This window comes from Pundamilia nyererei, unplaced genomic scaffold (genome assembly GCF_000239375.1).
Source record: "Pundamilia nyererei isolate P.nyererei 1_Seehausen unplaced genomic scaffold, PunNye1.0 scaffold00390, whole genome shotgun sequence".
Taxonomy (NCBI): Eukaryota; Metazoa; Chordata; class Actinopteri; order Cichliformes; family Cichlidae; genus Pundamilia; species Pundamilia nyererei.
This window is the reverse complement of record NW_005187791.1, coordinates 189,211-205,358: the sequence shown is the minus strand read 5'-3', so window position 1 is coordinate 205,358 and position 16,148 is coordinate 189,211. Positions and strand designations below refer to the sequence as shown.

At 43.8% G+C, this 16,148-nt stretch overlaps 1 protein-coding gene across 4 annotated transcripts in view; it reads right to left on the bottom strand.

Annotated features, from left to right (window-relative positions):
- Positions 1–3,362: 3,362 nt before the first annotated feature.
- LOC102199919 (histone deacetylase 4-like) overlaps positions 3,363–16,148 on the bottom strand; it is an 80,776-nt gene continuing 67,990 nt past the window's right edge. For all 4 annotated transcript variants that reach the window (XM_005752898.1, XM_005752899.1, XM_013915872.1 and 1 more), the window contains 15 exons: positions 15,363–15,584; positions 14,881–15,076; positions 14,081–14,214; positions 13,874–13,976; positions 13,734–13,780; positions 13,508–13,615; positions 11,694–11,749; positions 11,312–11,399; positions 11,092–11,211; positions 10,112–10,209; positions 9,223–9,341; positions 8,902–9,035; positions 7,415–7,499; positions 6,909–7,053; positions 3,363–5,058 (listed from right to left, as the gene is read on the bottom strand). In XM_005752898.1, coding sequence (XP_005752955.1) covers positions 5,016–5,058; positions 6,909–7,053; positions 7,415–7,499; positions 8,902–9,035; positions 9,223–9,341; positions 10,112–10,209; positions 11,092–11,211; positions 11,312–11,399; positions 11,694–11,749; positions 13,508–13,615; positions 13,734–13,780; positions 13,874–13,976; positions 14,081–14,214; positions 14,881–15,076; positions 15,363–15,584 — 1,698 coding nt within the window. In that variant the 3' untranslated portion in view covers positions 3,363–5,015. The remainder of the gene's footprint in view (positions 5,059–6,908; positions 7,054–7,414; positions 7,500–8,901; positions 9,036–9,222; positions 9,342–10,111; positions 10,210–11,091; positions 11,212–11,311; positions 11,400–11,693; positions 11,750–13,507; positions 13,616–13,733; positions 13,781–13,873; positions 13,977–14,080; positions 14,215–14,880; positions 15,077–15,362; positions 15,585–16,148) is intronic.

Genomic DNA, 16,148 nt, shown 5'->3' with positions numbered 1-16,148 from the left:
CAAGAAAGAGCATGACTCCACTGTCTGCTCTGCAGATGCCCTGAAACCAATACTACTGATTATTTTGGATTGATTTGCACTATCACAGACTGAGTAATCATTTCAGTTATGTGATCAAAGAACATCATCAGCTAGAACGTGACCAGACACCAATGATTGTATTGATTAGGTCCAGAATCCTGGTCACTGAGGTCAAAACCTCACGAGGTAGCAACAAGTTACCCCAATGCTGTCAATGATGACCGACCAATAACACGACTGGAGCCGCTCGTATTTTTCAGAAATATATTTTATAGATGATGTCAGAGATGAAATGTCCAAAGCGTAGGTCCCAAAGAAAGATAACATTTTTCATCAATAGAGACAAACAACAAACAAAAAATAACTTTTTTAATCCATTTACATGTAAACCAAGAATTGCTCTTGAGCCACAGTGGTTATATATATGTATAGAACTGGCCGAGGTGGGTGTGACAATCAAACGACGATGCCCTTTTCCCCCCCCAAACCTTTTTCTCAACTGATTTCTCCAGTGCCCGTTTAGAAATCTTTGAAAGAGGAACATTCTTTGGGAGCGTCTTTAAGGTCTGAATGTAGCAGAGGTTTGGCAGAGCACGTTTCTCTCAAACACAGTTCATACAAGTCGTAAGTGCTTGAAATCACTTATCCAATAAGAATGATAGTAAATGTTTCTCAGTGGAGTCATTTGGACAAAGTCCTTTGAATTGTTTGCCCACCAGAGAGGAAGAAAAAAAAAACATCCCTCCTGGTGCTCTTGGGAGCTGCCAAGGGAGGTTTTTTTGTTTTTGTTTTATGTTTTTTTTTTAAATATATAAGTCCTCCAGTGTTCTTCTTCTATTGTGCAAATACACTTTTTGTTACACAGACAAGCAGGCATGCTGACTCACAAACCATGCAAAGAGTTAAAGTTTGGCGCGAGCAGACAGCAAAAAAAGAAAGAGTAGTAAAAAATCTACAACTTAAGCAAGTAACAAGTGGAATGTTTGGTTAGAGATGAAAAATATCAACTTAATCGCAAATCTTACAAGTTTAGAAAATTATATCAACTCAAATTTAGACATTTCTTTCCTCTGGCCTGTCCTACTGCTCATCCACGTCTATTATTCTGCTGTAAGTGGACCAGTTTTGGTTGTAGACAGCTGGGCCTTCTCTGGCTAGAGTTGGCCAGATATGGGACTTTTAAGACAGATACCAATATTTATTTATTTTTTTTTTTTAAATGTATATATTTTGAGATATCGGCTGATATTTTTTTCCTTTTAAAAAACCAAAAGAAATTTCCCTAAAATTTGTTAAGTGTACTTATGTATTTACTTGTCTAAGCTCTGCCCGACTGTGCTGGGATTAGAAAACTCAGCCTTTTCTGGCCATAGCCTGACTGATAAAGGATTTTTAAGACTGATACCAACATTTGGTGATCTGAAAATCCGATATTGTGATATACCAATATACGTTTTTCTTTTGGACAAACAAAAAAATTTACCCTAATTTTTTTTTTGGGGGGGTGTACTTACTAATTTATGCTCTGCCCAACTATGCTCAAACCAGCTGGTTGTCTTTGTGGCGCTGCATAGTGGCCTCTGGTGGACACACTATGTAATGTCAACACTCATAACTTGGTGAAGGGTGTTTCTCTTCTTTATTTTTTAAAATTCTCATTTATTGGCTGTTATAAATGCCATTACTAATAGTATGGCAAATAATTATGGTTGAAGTTTTGATAAATCAATTGGGGTTCAAAAAAAATGGGACTCACCTTGTGATGCTCAAAGACATAAAATTTATTTTAAAAACTCAGCAACGTGTCCTCCAAAAATCAAACGTCTTCATGGATATTTTATGTATAATTTAGTTCTACTGACTAGATCCGCTAGCCAAAAGAAGTATGCAGATAGTATTAAAGCTCATATTGGGTTCGTTTAGTGTCAGGACAGCCACTGAACATGAAATCAGCTAAAAAGAAGTTGTTGACTTTTGATTGTGAACTCCTGTCAATCCTGTCATATTTGCAACAGTAAGGTGTTAACACCCGTGGAACGTAAGCCCCTGTTTATTAGTTTTAATCATTTCCTAAACTGTAACATCCAAAACCTCAAAAAGTTGCCCTTTTATACAGAAATGGGTCAGAACAGAAACTCAGATCTCCCGAGTCTCCACTGACAAAAATAGCGAGGGCAAAAATACATCCGCATTACGGCATCTAAGCCTAATCACAGTTAGATGGTGGATGTATTTTGGTGGAAAGAAAATAGCTTCTACATGTAGCTCCTCACAGCAAGATTTGTGGATATTTTGTATAAGTGGGTCATCTTTTTTCCTCTTTTTGAGCAGCACAAGGAAACTTCTTTTTAGTCCCATTATATTCAAAAGCCACAGGAATGTCTACAGCTGATATCATCAACAATGGGCAACTCGCACCGGAGCAATCCGACTGGATAAATCACTACAGGCCAGAGGAAAAAGACGCTCATTTGATTTGGGGGATGAAAAGTCCCTTTAAAAATAAACATGACAGTCGTCTTTAATCAGGTGTTTAACGAAGCAGTTGACAGATGGGGGCTCATTCGAATGTATTCGATCTACTCTTCGTGTCAGGTCAGTTCAAAGCAGGAAAAGGAAGAAGGAAACACCGACGTCACGGACATGATAGTGCCACACATGCTTAGAGAAGGACTTTGAAATGATTGGCTGATGTTTTCCATCCCGAGCTGCTTGAAAAACAAAAAGAAAGAAATCCTTTCGTTGACATAGGTGTCCCCTTCTTTTCTTTTCCCGCCACAGAAAACTCAGCTAGCTACATAAGGTGGCCTCTAAACGTCGTTTTGTTTGTTTTTTGGGTGTTATCACAGTTGAAAGGTAAGCGCATGTCGCACATGCACCAGAGGAAATGTTAGGCAACAAAGTGATCAAATGTCTTGACTCTGTAGGTGTTTAAAAAGTCAACCGCGGTGCCGCGTAGCGACCACTGGAAAACAGTGCAGTCGATGACGAGTTAAATATGCTGCTTTTTCAAAGTTCATGGAGTAACATCTTACACCATACTGCTTTTCTTTTTTTTGCTCACAATATCATAGCTGTCATTAGTTTAGAGTACATTTATAAATTTTTCCATATACAAATCTCCTATAAACAGTACATGTTATAAATACATCATTGATGAAAATGCAGAAAGGCTTCAGGGAGCCGTAGAAAGAAAGAAAGAAAGAAAGAGTTGCTCCTTAGTTCTGATAAATACAAGAAAGAAAGAACAACAGTACTAAGGACGTGAATGGCAGCCCTATAACTATTCAGAAAACGGATAAAAACACAGAACAAAATCTATGGATGAAAAAGTTAGAAAAATAATTTTATACAGTAAAAAGTAAAAAAAAAGAAAAAAAAAAGGAGTGGACACGCTTACCAAACACACTTCTGACGTTGCAGAATTGACAAGTTGATGCGAAAATCATACATGTAAAATACAAACAAAGACAATACTCGATTACTGCCTCTCAAAATATATTCAATTCAATATACATGGCTGATGTTTAGCTCACAATAGTAACCAAGGTAGTTGCCAACCGGCAAAGCATGGGCTCGGCACACACCTGATCTGTGAAGGAGTAAATCAGTAAACATTGAACTGGGTATTGGGCGCCTTGTCTTAAAGGGCCAATACGTGAAATGTTTGTCGGCTTGCCATCTAAGTGGAGTTAAGTGCTGCTGTAAATCCAAACTCATGCTTTGGCTTTCTCTTGCTTGGCTTTCTCTTTTGGATAACATTCAAAATATCTTGCAGGTAAAAAGAAACAAAGAAAAAAACATGTCTGGCCTCTCTGCTCAAATGCATGCGTTTTACAAAGCGACGACTTCGATTAAAGGGAAGCTACATCAAAGGCTAAACCTTTTCTAATTCCTTCTTTGAAGGTCTCCATGTTTGCACCTTTAATTTTTTTCCTCTACTGAAGCTGGCAACTACCTTTACAAAGCGCTTTCATTTCTTTCTTTCTTTTTTACAGAAAAATAGATCCATCCAAAAAAAAAAAAAAAGTAAAGTAACTCTTCAAGAGAGGCCGTGAGAGACATAAATGTTGTCTTCGTCACGTTCCAAGTAAACATGCTGAAAGATTGTTTGCTATATTTTTCATCATCCCCCCCCTCCACAAGAAAGGACTTGAAACTCTCCTCCGTCTCCCGCACCCTCGGCCGATTCCTCGGCGAGAAAAATCTTAAGGCAATCTTTTCCTGAACAATCGTGAAATCCAGCGGACCCTCACCAAGGCACTCCTCTAACTCGTCAACCTTCGACAACAGGCTGGTTCGGCGAGGCGACGGAGTCTCACCGTTAAAATCTTTGTAAAAGCCTACTCAAACTTCGGCCCAACCAAAGTCCACAGTGAACACATTTAGTAAAATTATCTTCTCGGTTGCCATGATGCCCCTCCCCCCATTTCTTTAGGGAGGGAAAATAGTCAAGAAAAAAAGAAAACAAATCCCCGCGCTTGCCTCTTGACAGCTGGGGACGTCTGCTGTCCCCGTGTCCGTACTGGATGTGGTCAGAGGGCAGCCGCGTAAAGCACCGTATTTTCTGCACAGAAGTGTCATCGCACCTTTCGGTGACGAGATCTGATCTCGCCCCTGCCTTCTCCCGATCGCTCCGCTCCAAATACGCTCGCCCGCTGCCGTGATCACTTGATCAGCCGCCGAGGGCTAACATGGGGGTGCGAAGACTGACAGATAAAACGTCTCTGAGCGAGCGCTTGCCGGTATGTTTAAATAAGTTTTTTCCAGTTCAGTCCTCCTCTGTCTTCTGATTGGCTCCCTACTCTTGAGGCTGAGCCCACCCCCTCTCCCTCGTTTTTTTTGGCCGAGGGGCCGCCAATCAAGGTGACTGACGTGGTGAGTGGGGTTATTGGGGACTAAATGAAGGGATCAGTCGAGACTCTTTGCTGCTCAAAGAGGCGTTCTCCGGAGAGGTCAATGGTAACGCGGTGACACCCTCACGTTTTCGTCCACTACAGCGGCTCCTCCTCTTCCATGGGCTCCTCCTCAGACCTGCTGAGGAGATATAACACAGAAATATTAATACTAGACCTCAAGCTGTCATTAACAAAATGCCTCCTCAACTTTACCAGCACCATCGAGGACTGAAAGAATGGGAATCCAGTGTGGAAAGAAAACTGCAATTCTTCTAGCGGCCACTTGGGGTTTGCTCCAAAAGTGAGTCAATCCCCATCGACTCTCATGTTAAAATAACTCTACAACTCTAAAGCAGAAAAAACATGTTGGCAGCTGACAACGAAAACCGTTTTGGTCTCGATAGCTTATTTGCTATTTCCTGACACCGACACACAGGGTCTTTTTTTACTGATATAGAGGCATTTAAAGGTTTTTAAGACTAAAGGCCATGACACACCAAGCACATTGCAAACTGTCCCCCAACTCCCTCAAAAAACCCACGAAATTCCAAATGTTTGGATGCAAATTTGTTGTGTAACGTATGTACACACACTGACATTCGTCCTCAAAGATTGCACTGTGAAAAAGAACTGAGTCAACATCAAGCAACGATGAGCAGGTCCTGATGTTTTACAGTGAAAGTTGTGTCACGATCGCTTTCACGTATATTTCATGATGTCAGTGAAGCAGTTTGAACTCAGAGCCAGTTGACCCAAAACAATGTCCAACTGTGCGTCTGATAGTTAATATTGATTGATATTAAATAGTATTAGTATTCCTACAACTATTATTAAAATAGTATTATTTTACTATATGATTGTATATTCATTGTATATTCAGTACGAGTGCGTTTTGAGCTTTGTTTGGTGTGTACGGCTACATTAAAAATAGGTCATAAACTTTACACATCTGGTGTGTAAAGGCCTTTAAAGTTTGCATGATTGATCGCGTCTCTGACCTGAAGTGGTCGATGTGGCGGCTGTTCGCTGCATGGTACGTCAGCTAATTTAACTTTGTAAACTGGACCTCTGGACTGTGTTTGTGCCTTTTGGATCACATTTAATGCTATTTTCTGACAAAGAGCACACATTGCTTCTTGTAATTGCACTAACAGGACGTTACTCAGCACTTGTTAGCAGGTAAATCTACACCCATGCATCTAAATCTCTCCTTCAAGCCATTCAAACAAAGGGTAGCATCAGGAAAAAGTTCCTCTCTGCTTTCACCTTATATTCTTTTTTTCTTCTTTTATGCAGATGATTTCAGCCATTTTAGCATCCTGAAGTCAGTTATTTAAATATTAAATGACATTAATTTAAGACCTTAGCAAGAGTGAAAGGGCAGATTTACAAGATGCTAGTGAGGGCTGCTGTAGTCTGGAGATGATGCCCCTGACAAAAACACAGGAAGCTGAGTTGATGCTTAGATGTTCAGAACAGAGAAGATTCATGGATGTAGTAAAGGAGCACATGTTGGTTGGTGTGACGGAGGAGGATGTGGGGGACAGGGTGAGGTGGATCCACTACGGTACAAGAAGTAGAAAATGTTCTTGTTGGCTCTTTGTTTAGGTTGCTTTACAAATGACCTTTGACCCTATCTAAAGACAAACAAAGTCGCTATTATTTCATCTATGTTATCTCTTTAAAGGCTTTAAAGTTGTAAATATAGTCCAGGGAGTATATTTACAAAATATACGTGCAGTTGATCAGTATATGCAGAAGTTGTTCAGTAAACCAATGAATCTTTGAGTTATTTGGAGGTTTTATTGGAGGTTTCCATCAGGATTCAATATATTTAATAACACTTTACTCCGACTGCAGACTTGATGTCAACGACAGAAAGTAGTGACTTTACTGTTGCCGGGTTTAAAGGTTATATAAAGTGTATAACTACTCTTAAGTCAAGACTATTGCTCTTAACACTGTTTACTTGTGGTTTTGGATTCTTACCTTTGCTCCATGGCGTTAGAGTTGGCCACAGAGAGAGAGGCCATGGCGCTGACGGCCTCAGCCTCCTCCGAGTCTCCTCGTTTGGCTTCCAGCAAAGAAAGCCCCAGCCGCGGCGAGTAGCGCTGCACCGAGCGCCAGTACTTACCTGAGAAGACGGAGCAGATAAAAGACAGGAGGGAGAAAAAACAACAAACGCAGAGGAAGTGAATAAAAGTAAAGCATTAAGAGGGCTGACCTTAAATATATGAAGCTCACACGAAAATGAACCAGAGAGAATCTTAAAAAGTAAAAATAGATATTCTCTAATAAAAATGTTGCAGACTTTATTTTGTCACAGAGAAATGACATGTTGAGTGTTACTCAGCTTGCCTTTCACGTACTACTTCCATGAAGGCTAAACCCTTTGGATTGTTTATGAAGCTACAGATACAGATTAGGTTTCTAATAAACTCTGTCCCTGTGGGTATCGGTGTTATGAGTCGGTGCTCCTGCAACGGTCAACTCACTGTGAGTCTCCAAGACTTTCTCCAGAGAGCGAACAGCGTTGGGGTTTGGCCTCTGCTCGAGGACAGCCTTGGGCAGTGGGTCCAGCTGCATGGGACGAAAACACAGAGAAAACACGAACATGAGCGTGCAACAGCTTCAACAGGATGACCTGCCAGCCTTTTTTAATGAATCTCAGCCGCTCCAGGACAGCGACGTCTATCGACTGCCCCGGAGTTTAAGTGTGGATCAACAAATAAATACAATAATAATATAAAGACTATTTTATAAATAAATAATATAAATACAATAAATATCTAAAAAAAATCTAATAAATAACAATAATTATTTAAGAAAACAACCAGAAAGAAATGAACCAGTAAAATATTGCTGCCCGGCCTCATTGATGAACCTGTGGTGACATTTGAAAGTTCTGTCAGTGTTTCCCCACCTTTCCGAGCCGTTCCACATATTCCACATATTCCACATATTCCACATATTCCACATATTCCACATATTCCACATGAGAAAAATCCCACCAAACAAATTTCACAAAAAGCATATTGATCATTTTTCTCTGGGCACCAGGCTCTGTTAGCTTTTTTGCTTTCTTTTGAACACTGCTCTACGACTCCCCCTCGGGGCACTACGACTACTTTGTCGTTTCAAATATTTATCGATTGCTATTACGTACTGCGCTGCCTCACTCACAGCATGACTATTGTGTCATTTCTTCTTCGTCTTCTGTTTCACTGGCACTCGGCAACCTATTTAATTAGAGCAGGTAGTTGTACTGCCCTCTAGTGGAAGAGACTGTAATTGTTCTGCCCGTTACTCACACCTGTCATTACTGATCAGGTGGAAGCAGATAATCTTCCACGGCACACCTGATCATTTCTCGCAGTACAGTGGTTGGGAAACGCTGTTCCAGGTGACTTTCTTCTTGAGTCATCGCACTCATCCCTCTTTGAGCCTGGTTATTTTCGAGGTTTCTTCCTGTTAAAAGGATGTTTTTCATCCCCACTGTCACCAAAGCGCTTACTCATATTACTATAGGCTCTTTACCTTACAGCACAACGTGCCTTGAGGCAATCTGCTGTTGGGATTTGATGCTATATAAATACAATTAACCTGAATTGTTGTGTGTCCACGCTGCATGCCCGGTTTTGTGACGACTTTAGTCTTTACGGCTGGAGAGTAAAATGGAGTCGACTCACGCTATTAAAACTGGCTATTTTAGCTCCACCCCTTTAAGCCAAACTTCTTCTTACTGGCTAAAACTTGCATACGTTTTGAGAACATACAGAGCCGAGATGTGATTTACTTAATCACTAACTTCTCCATTTCTTCTCATGTCCACTTCCAGTCAGTTATCATGTGTAAGATGAGCAGGAACAAAGGAGCGTGGTCCGAGTCCTGCTTCGACCGGTCTTTGTTTCTAACGTCGACCCTTTGAGACGTCCTTTTATTAGGATTCCAGCCTTGCGTGCTTTCAGAGTGACCTCCTTACCTCCTGGCCGAGCAGGGCGGCCACGCAGGCCTCGGAGGCATCACAGATGGCGGTGAGGTCGTGACCTCCCTCTAGAGCCAGGACCACACGGCCTCCGGCGAGGGTCATCAGCTGCCTTGTCAGATAACCGAAACCTGAAGAGAGTTTACAGGAAGGAGGTGAATGCACTTAAATGTATCTGAATGCTTTCCACAGCTGCTGAAGTTCGTTAACATTTTAGCGCTCTGTTAGACTCGGCTTCAAAGCTCGGTCAGCAGCGTGCGTGCGTGTGGAGCGGCTGGAGCGCGAGATAAGAAACACTACCGATAATCTCCCACTCACATTTGGATGTCAGAGTGTAGCCGCCCAGCGGGGGAGGGTGTCCCTCGACGGCGTCGAAGCCAGAAGAGACCAACACGATGTCTGGAGCAAACTCGTTGGCTATCGGCATCACCACTGACCTGCGAGTGGAAGGGCGGGGTTCAAAGATTAAACAGTGCATCAGCCAACATCTCAACATCATCTGCACAAAGGCGACGCACAAAGGAGAAGCAAGCTTCAGTCATTATTGATTTCATGACAAACAGTTGCTTCATTAAAGTTCGGCAAATTATTAATGAGCGTCACACAGCTCCGGCTTCTCAGTTACTTTTATTTGTTTCATGAGATAAAAAGCTGAATATATCCGTTTCATCCAGTTTCATCCATTAAGAAAGTATCATGTGATTAGTTATGGCCGTCCAAACAGAAACATCCACCTGAAGAAACATTTGGTATCATGACAAAGGAACAGGAGCTCTCAGAGAGCTGGAAGAAAACTTGGTGATGCTTTTATTACAACACGCTGACGTCCGACCATTTCACCTTTCATTGTGTATTTTCTTATCTTTGCCCACATGCTTAGAGCAGAGCCTGAAACAGTAAGAAGTTTGTCACAGAGCTCTCTCCACGCTCTTTCATATGATGAAGATTAATCGAGATGGTTTCTTGAACAGTTTTTAAGGTCAATTTTGAACTTGCTAACAATGACGATCAAAGTCAAATACTCAAGGCCCCGCATATTGTTGTGAAGTCTGAAGGCCAACAAACAAATGGAAGCCATTATATATGCCCTCCCTTTAAGGGAAAACTTTATTTGGGAGCAGGGCTGTAAAGGCAGGGCGCTTAACTCCGAGGTTTGTCGTCAAAAGTTAAACCGACCCCTCACATGTGCTGAAGGTTTATCTGGTACCTGAAGGCAGCCAGGTATTCTGCATCTCCCATGGGCGGGTCGAGACCTCCGGTGAAGGCAACGTTAACGTTGAACCCGACTCCAGGACCACTGCCCACCTGTGGAGAGGAGCACAAACTTCAAGTGAGTGTACGACACAAATAAAAAGGAAAATGTCCTTTTTTTTAAGCTTTTTAGCTTCTTTTGGGTGATTGCAGGATGCTTCTCCCTACTTCAGATTATTTCTTGCCTTTTGATCAAGATGTCTTTAAAAAAAAACTACGATTAGAACAGAGCATTAATAAAGTGATCCTTGGAGAGAGTTCAACTGGAAACGAACAAGATACACCCGGAGCCGACGGATAACATAAACTTGGAGTGCAACCAGCTTCAAGAAGCGTGGACTGAAAAAACTGGCAACCAAACTAAAAACTGTCAAAAAGCTGAAGTGGACCAATTATCATTATCCTTTGCAGCGCCACGGTTTTTATTCTTGGACTCGAGTTCATGTTTAAAATGATCTTTATTTATTTTATACTCCTCAGTTCAATCGCTGTGTGGAACAACTCGTTTTAGCTCGTCTCCCTTTAAGGCAACTTTTCTTCATCACACTGAGCCATAAAACACAGCGTGAAGCTGACAGGGCTAAATTATACACAATTTTATCTTGTTATGTGAAGCTGGCCATATTTAATATGCGTGTCCTGGCCACCAGGTCAACTGTTTATTGAGGCAACTATCTAATCAGCCAATCACGTGGCTGCAAAATCCCAGCAGATCAGGAGTCCAGCCACGTTCAAAGTCACTTAAATCACCCATTCTGATCTGGCTTTGAACTTCAGCAGGTTGTTTTGACCATGTCCACATGCCTGAATGCACCGAGCTGCTGCCATGTGATTGGCTGGTTACATATCATTAACAAGCAGCTGCACAGGTGTGCCTAATGAAGTGGCCACTAAAAAGTAAAACGTGGGAAAATTCTGATCAGGTCACACACTCACCTCATCAGGTGCTCCGCTTCCAGGGAAGAAGTTGCCGTCGTCGTAGCGATGAACAGAGATGTAAAGGACGTTGGGGTCATCGTAGAAGGCTTGCTGGGTGCCGTTGCCATGATGAACATCCTGAGAGTAGAAGAAGAAAATAAATCTAACTGGTCTTAAAAAAAGAGAAAAATCTGCATCTTCAGATTAGCGTCACATGACAGAGGATCATGTGACTCACCCAGTCCACAATGAGGATCTTGTTGACATTCAGTCTCTGCTGCAGCAGTTTGGCTGCGATGGCCACAGAGTTGAAGTAGCAGAAACCCCTGAAACAGCAGCAGACGGAGGGCAAGAGCTCCTGTTTGTTATGAATATCTTTGCCAGAGCTCCATTTTCATTTTTGTAATGGGACAATTTAAACACTTTTTGAGGAGAATATGGAAAATAAATAAAGCAGGGCCCGAGAAAGCTGGCAGAATAAAGGCTCTCAGGATTTTATGTGCAAATAAACTCGATGGTTTATGTAATTTCTATTCCAGACGAGCCCGCTCCAGCTCTGGTTTTTGTATACGTGCAGATTAAGTGTCTCCAAGTCAGTGCGGTGACGGCTTTGGCCTTACATGGGAGTGCTTTCCTCCGCATGGTGTCCAGGAGGGCGGACCACAGCGAAACCATTCTGGAAAGAGAAGAGGCAGGAGCGACAGGAGTCTGTTAGCACTGATCACTGTTTCCTCTGTGATCCTAACCACCATTAAAAAACATCATAACTTAGCCTTTAAGTGGGAAACTATTACACACGAATCAAATGAAACACTGAGAGTGTGACAAACATTAAATCACAGCAATACAAAGTGAACGGAGGGTTTAATAACTGCAATAAGGCTGCAACAAGTTTTGGGTTAAAACAAGCAATGATGGCCGTTTGTGTTTGGGGCTTCCCACGATGCACTGAGCGCTTAATCAGGAGTTATTATTAATCCTGGTTCTCTTCCACAGAAGCTATGCCAGAGGCTTCTTCCTTTTAAAAAAAGGGAGTTTTTCCTTCCCACTGTTGCCAAGTACTTGTTCATAGGACATTTCTGCAATTATTGTAGAGTCCTTATAATATAAAGCGCCTCAAGGTGGCCGTTGTTGTGATTTGGTGGTTTATAAACAAAACTGAGCTGAGCTCAGTGAGCTGTGAAACATGGGGACTGCAGGTAAACTACTCTGCAGTTATTGATAAAGGTGAAGCAGCCAATACGAATTAAGCTGCGTGCTCTATTTTTTCTAGAAACTTCTTGCTTAAACTTTTGCCTGATCTCATTTCAGGTGAGTGATGCTCTCAGGTAGAGCATCCCTTCTGGGGTGGCTGTAGCTCAGGTGGCAGAGCAGGTCAGCCACTAATCAGAAGGTCGGTGGTTCGATCCCAGGCTGCCTCCTGGCTGCATGCCAAATATCCTTGGGCAAGATACCAACCCCATGTTTGCCTACTGGTGGTGGTCAGAGGGCCCGGTGGCGCCTGTGTCCGGCAGCCTCGCCTCTGTCAGTGCGCCCCAGGGCAGCTGTGGCTACAATGTAGCTGCCATCACCTGTGTGTGAATGTGTGTGTGACTGAATGTAGTGTGAAGCGCTTTGGGGTCCTATGGACTAGAAAAGCGCTGTACAGATGCAGGCCATTTACCATAGACACCGAGTTGTCTGCAACCACTGGCCAACTGTGCATGGGGAGTTGTACCTATTGAAGCGTGTTGGTGGTAGCAGAGACGCGTTTACTTTGAAGGCAAATGATTTTCAGTGTGAACTGCACTGATTAAAGTTTCACTACTGCTGACTCACCAGTTTGTGAATGATTGGAGACAAGCTGACAAACTTCAAGAGATTGTGCCAATCTTTTAGTGACCAAAGCAATCACAAAGATGTTTTGGACTTCACCTAGCGACAGCAACAGACACATGTTGCTACTTCAACCACATGTTTCAGTAGCAGCATGTGGTTGCCAAGACATCGAGAAGAAGAAGCAGCTCTCTGAGTAGAGACCCTGCTCCTTCTCATCAAGAGCCCACTGAGGTGTTGCAGGTGTCTCATTAAAATGTCTCCAGGTGCCTCCCTTCAGAAGCTTTCTGGGTACCCACAGCTGGGAGGAGACCCCGGGGCAGATCCTGAAGTCACTGGGGGGGTTATATATATCTCATTTGGCCTTTGAGCATTGTCGTATCTCCCAAGTGGAACTGGAAAAAGCTGAAGAAAAGGACATTGGAAATACCAAGCTCAGCCTGCTCTGGCTGGGTGATGCAGAACGAATGAAAGGGGGTATCTTAAATTTTAAGTGGCAACTTTGGGCTTCACTCTGAATTTTCAAAGACTGGCAGAACTGCAGCACATAAAACACATTAACTTTGCTGCATCGCAGTGGGAAACAGAGCAAGAAGCACCAGACAGGTGACAAGGTTACCTTTAGCTCTCCAGTAGCAACTTTAAAAACAAGCTCTACCACCGAGCCGACGGCGAGGCGAGCCGCGCTGGAGGAGTGGACCTCGTTCCAAATGGTGTCGCTGTCCACCTAAGACCAGAAAACCGAGTCTCATGTTGATAAACTGGCTTGGAAACCGATGTTGAATAGTGCAGGAAGTGTGAGCTGTTTTAGCCCCTTTTAAACAAAGCAAACAAGCATTACTTACCCCCACCCCTCCACACGGGAGCCGAACAAACATAGGAGTGATTGAACCTGTCGCAGGAAACAAAGATTCAATTTGACACTATCAGCAGCTGAATGTGTGTGTGTGTGTGTGTGTGTGTGTGTGTGTGTGTAAAGGCTTACAATCAAGTTTCTGTCGGAGTGGGTTGGTTCCATACAGCAGGACGTGGGCTTCAGAGTGAACTGTCTGCAGCTCTTCCAGAGTGGCCTTCCTCCCACGGATGCACTACACACAGACAGACACACAGATGGATTCAGCTCACATAAGCGGTTCACTACTTTGCGCGATGGCTGGTGGATGCTGGATATCTACATCTTTTGCAAGCCTACCTCACACTGAGCTCTGAGTCCAGTCTCTTGCAGTCGGGACCAGATGCTCTGAATGCGTCCCGCATGCTCCGGGTGGCTGTTGGTGTTGCCGCACATGCACTGATGCTTCTGCATCAGGGAGTCATACACGAGGCCTTGGAAACACATGGAAACATTCACTACACTCGTTCAAATGCTCGTACACACTGATTGTGAAATACCACCTTCATTTTTGTTAATCTACACAATAGCTGTCTAAATGAACGCCTTACTCTTTTATTTTGAAAAGCTGAGGCATCAGATCCTTGTTTGATATTCGCTGTTGAGCTGTGCTTTTCCCGCACATTTTTCTGTAGTTTGGAACTGAATCGGAGCAAAGTAGGCCAAACTAAAAATATCTTCAGCTGTGGTGCTCGCATGCAAGAACTGTCACAAAAGTCCGCTTCCTAAAAGACACGCTGGGAGGAGATTAAAAAAAAAGAAAAAAAAAGAGGTTTCTCCTCAACGAGTGAAACAACAGAGTGGGAGAGACAAAGATTTTGGCAAGATTCACTGATCCAGCTCGTCTATTTCTGCTACCAGATGGAGGCTGGACCTAGCCCAGCGCTTTCTGGCCAATTCACCTGATTTCTGGGTGATTTTTTTTCTTTCCAGTCCCGAGTGCATTAAGATGGAAATTAAACTCACAGGGAGGCGGCTAAACTGCCGATGAATCCTACTGGTTGCTTTACAGTGATTGTAGATTTGAGTTAACGTGTAAGCAAACGAGCACGCACACAGTACGTGATGCTTCAGTGGGAGGAGAGGAGGGCGATGCTGACCTGTGGTAAAGCGAGGCTTGACTGGAGGATCGGGCGTGGGGACGCTGATCGGGAAGGAGGAAGCGGAGGCCGGAGATGACTGGGCCCTGGACAGGGGGCGGTGTCCCGGGAAGGAGATAGAGAGGCCGGCAGCTTCCATGGAGGCCTGGTAGTTTCTCAGTTGGTGAATCCGCTGCTGCTCCAACAGCAGGGCCTGCTGCTCGCACGCACAAAAATGAAAAATAAAGGATGGGAATTCTGGAAAATGTTTAGATAATAAAACTCTTTGATGCTTTTTTTTTACTGCAAGCGCAACTTGTGGCCAAAAGGTGGCAGCCAAAACAAATAATCTGGCTTTGATCGTCCCTTTTGCTTCTTAATCTCATGAACGCTGTGCCATTTCTTTCAAACCACCCCCCGCCACACTCCAGGACTTCCCCAGGAACACCTACAACCTATCTAAGCCAATCAGGTGCTCTAAAAGTTAACTCCTCATCTTTTACCTGTCTGAAGAGGAGCTCCTGCTCAGCCTGCCTCTCCCTCTCCCTGTGCTGCTGCTGCAGCACCTCCTCCTGCAGCTCCTGGGGGTCGGGGGGCTCCTGCTTGATGGTGACCCCGTGCGGCAGGCCTCCTCCGTCCTGGTGCTCCCTCAGCTCCTCCTCTGTCTCCTCGGGGTGGCTCTGGTGCTGACGGCCCACGGGCGACTCGCTGGGCTTGGCCATCATCTGCGGGACACGGCGCAGGCAGAGAGAGAGAGGGAGACACAGAAAGGGGAGAGAGGGCGATGATGCCGCGACGTGAAATTTATTTCACAATCGAACAGCGGGATGCGACAAATCCAACGTGTGAGGCTGCATTCAAGGCAAACGGGCACGCTCTCCTCTGAAACAAATTCCTGGCAGAGCGCTCTTTCCTCTCGAGCATTCTTCTTTTAACAAGCTTATTTGGATTACTCAGCCAGATTGGTGTCTTGCTCATTTCAAACCTATCCTTTCTAATTGAATGTGAGTAGCCGCTCTCCCGACTGTACTCCGGGGCAAAATGTGTCTCACAGAACAGAGACATCCCCCGCTCCCCGTCGCGTCTCTTTTCAGCCGACTCATTCTGGGCCCCCCGTTAACCGAGCGGTGACTCAGTTGTCTCTTCATTCACTTTTACTGACACGAACCGCTAAAGGGGCCCGAGAGTACTCGCCTCCACAGAGTTTACGATATGAAGGCTGAGAGAAAGAAGTGTTTGCTGGAAGTCTCAAGAGTGAGCTACATTTACAGGTGTGTGTGTGTGTGTGT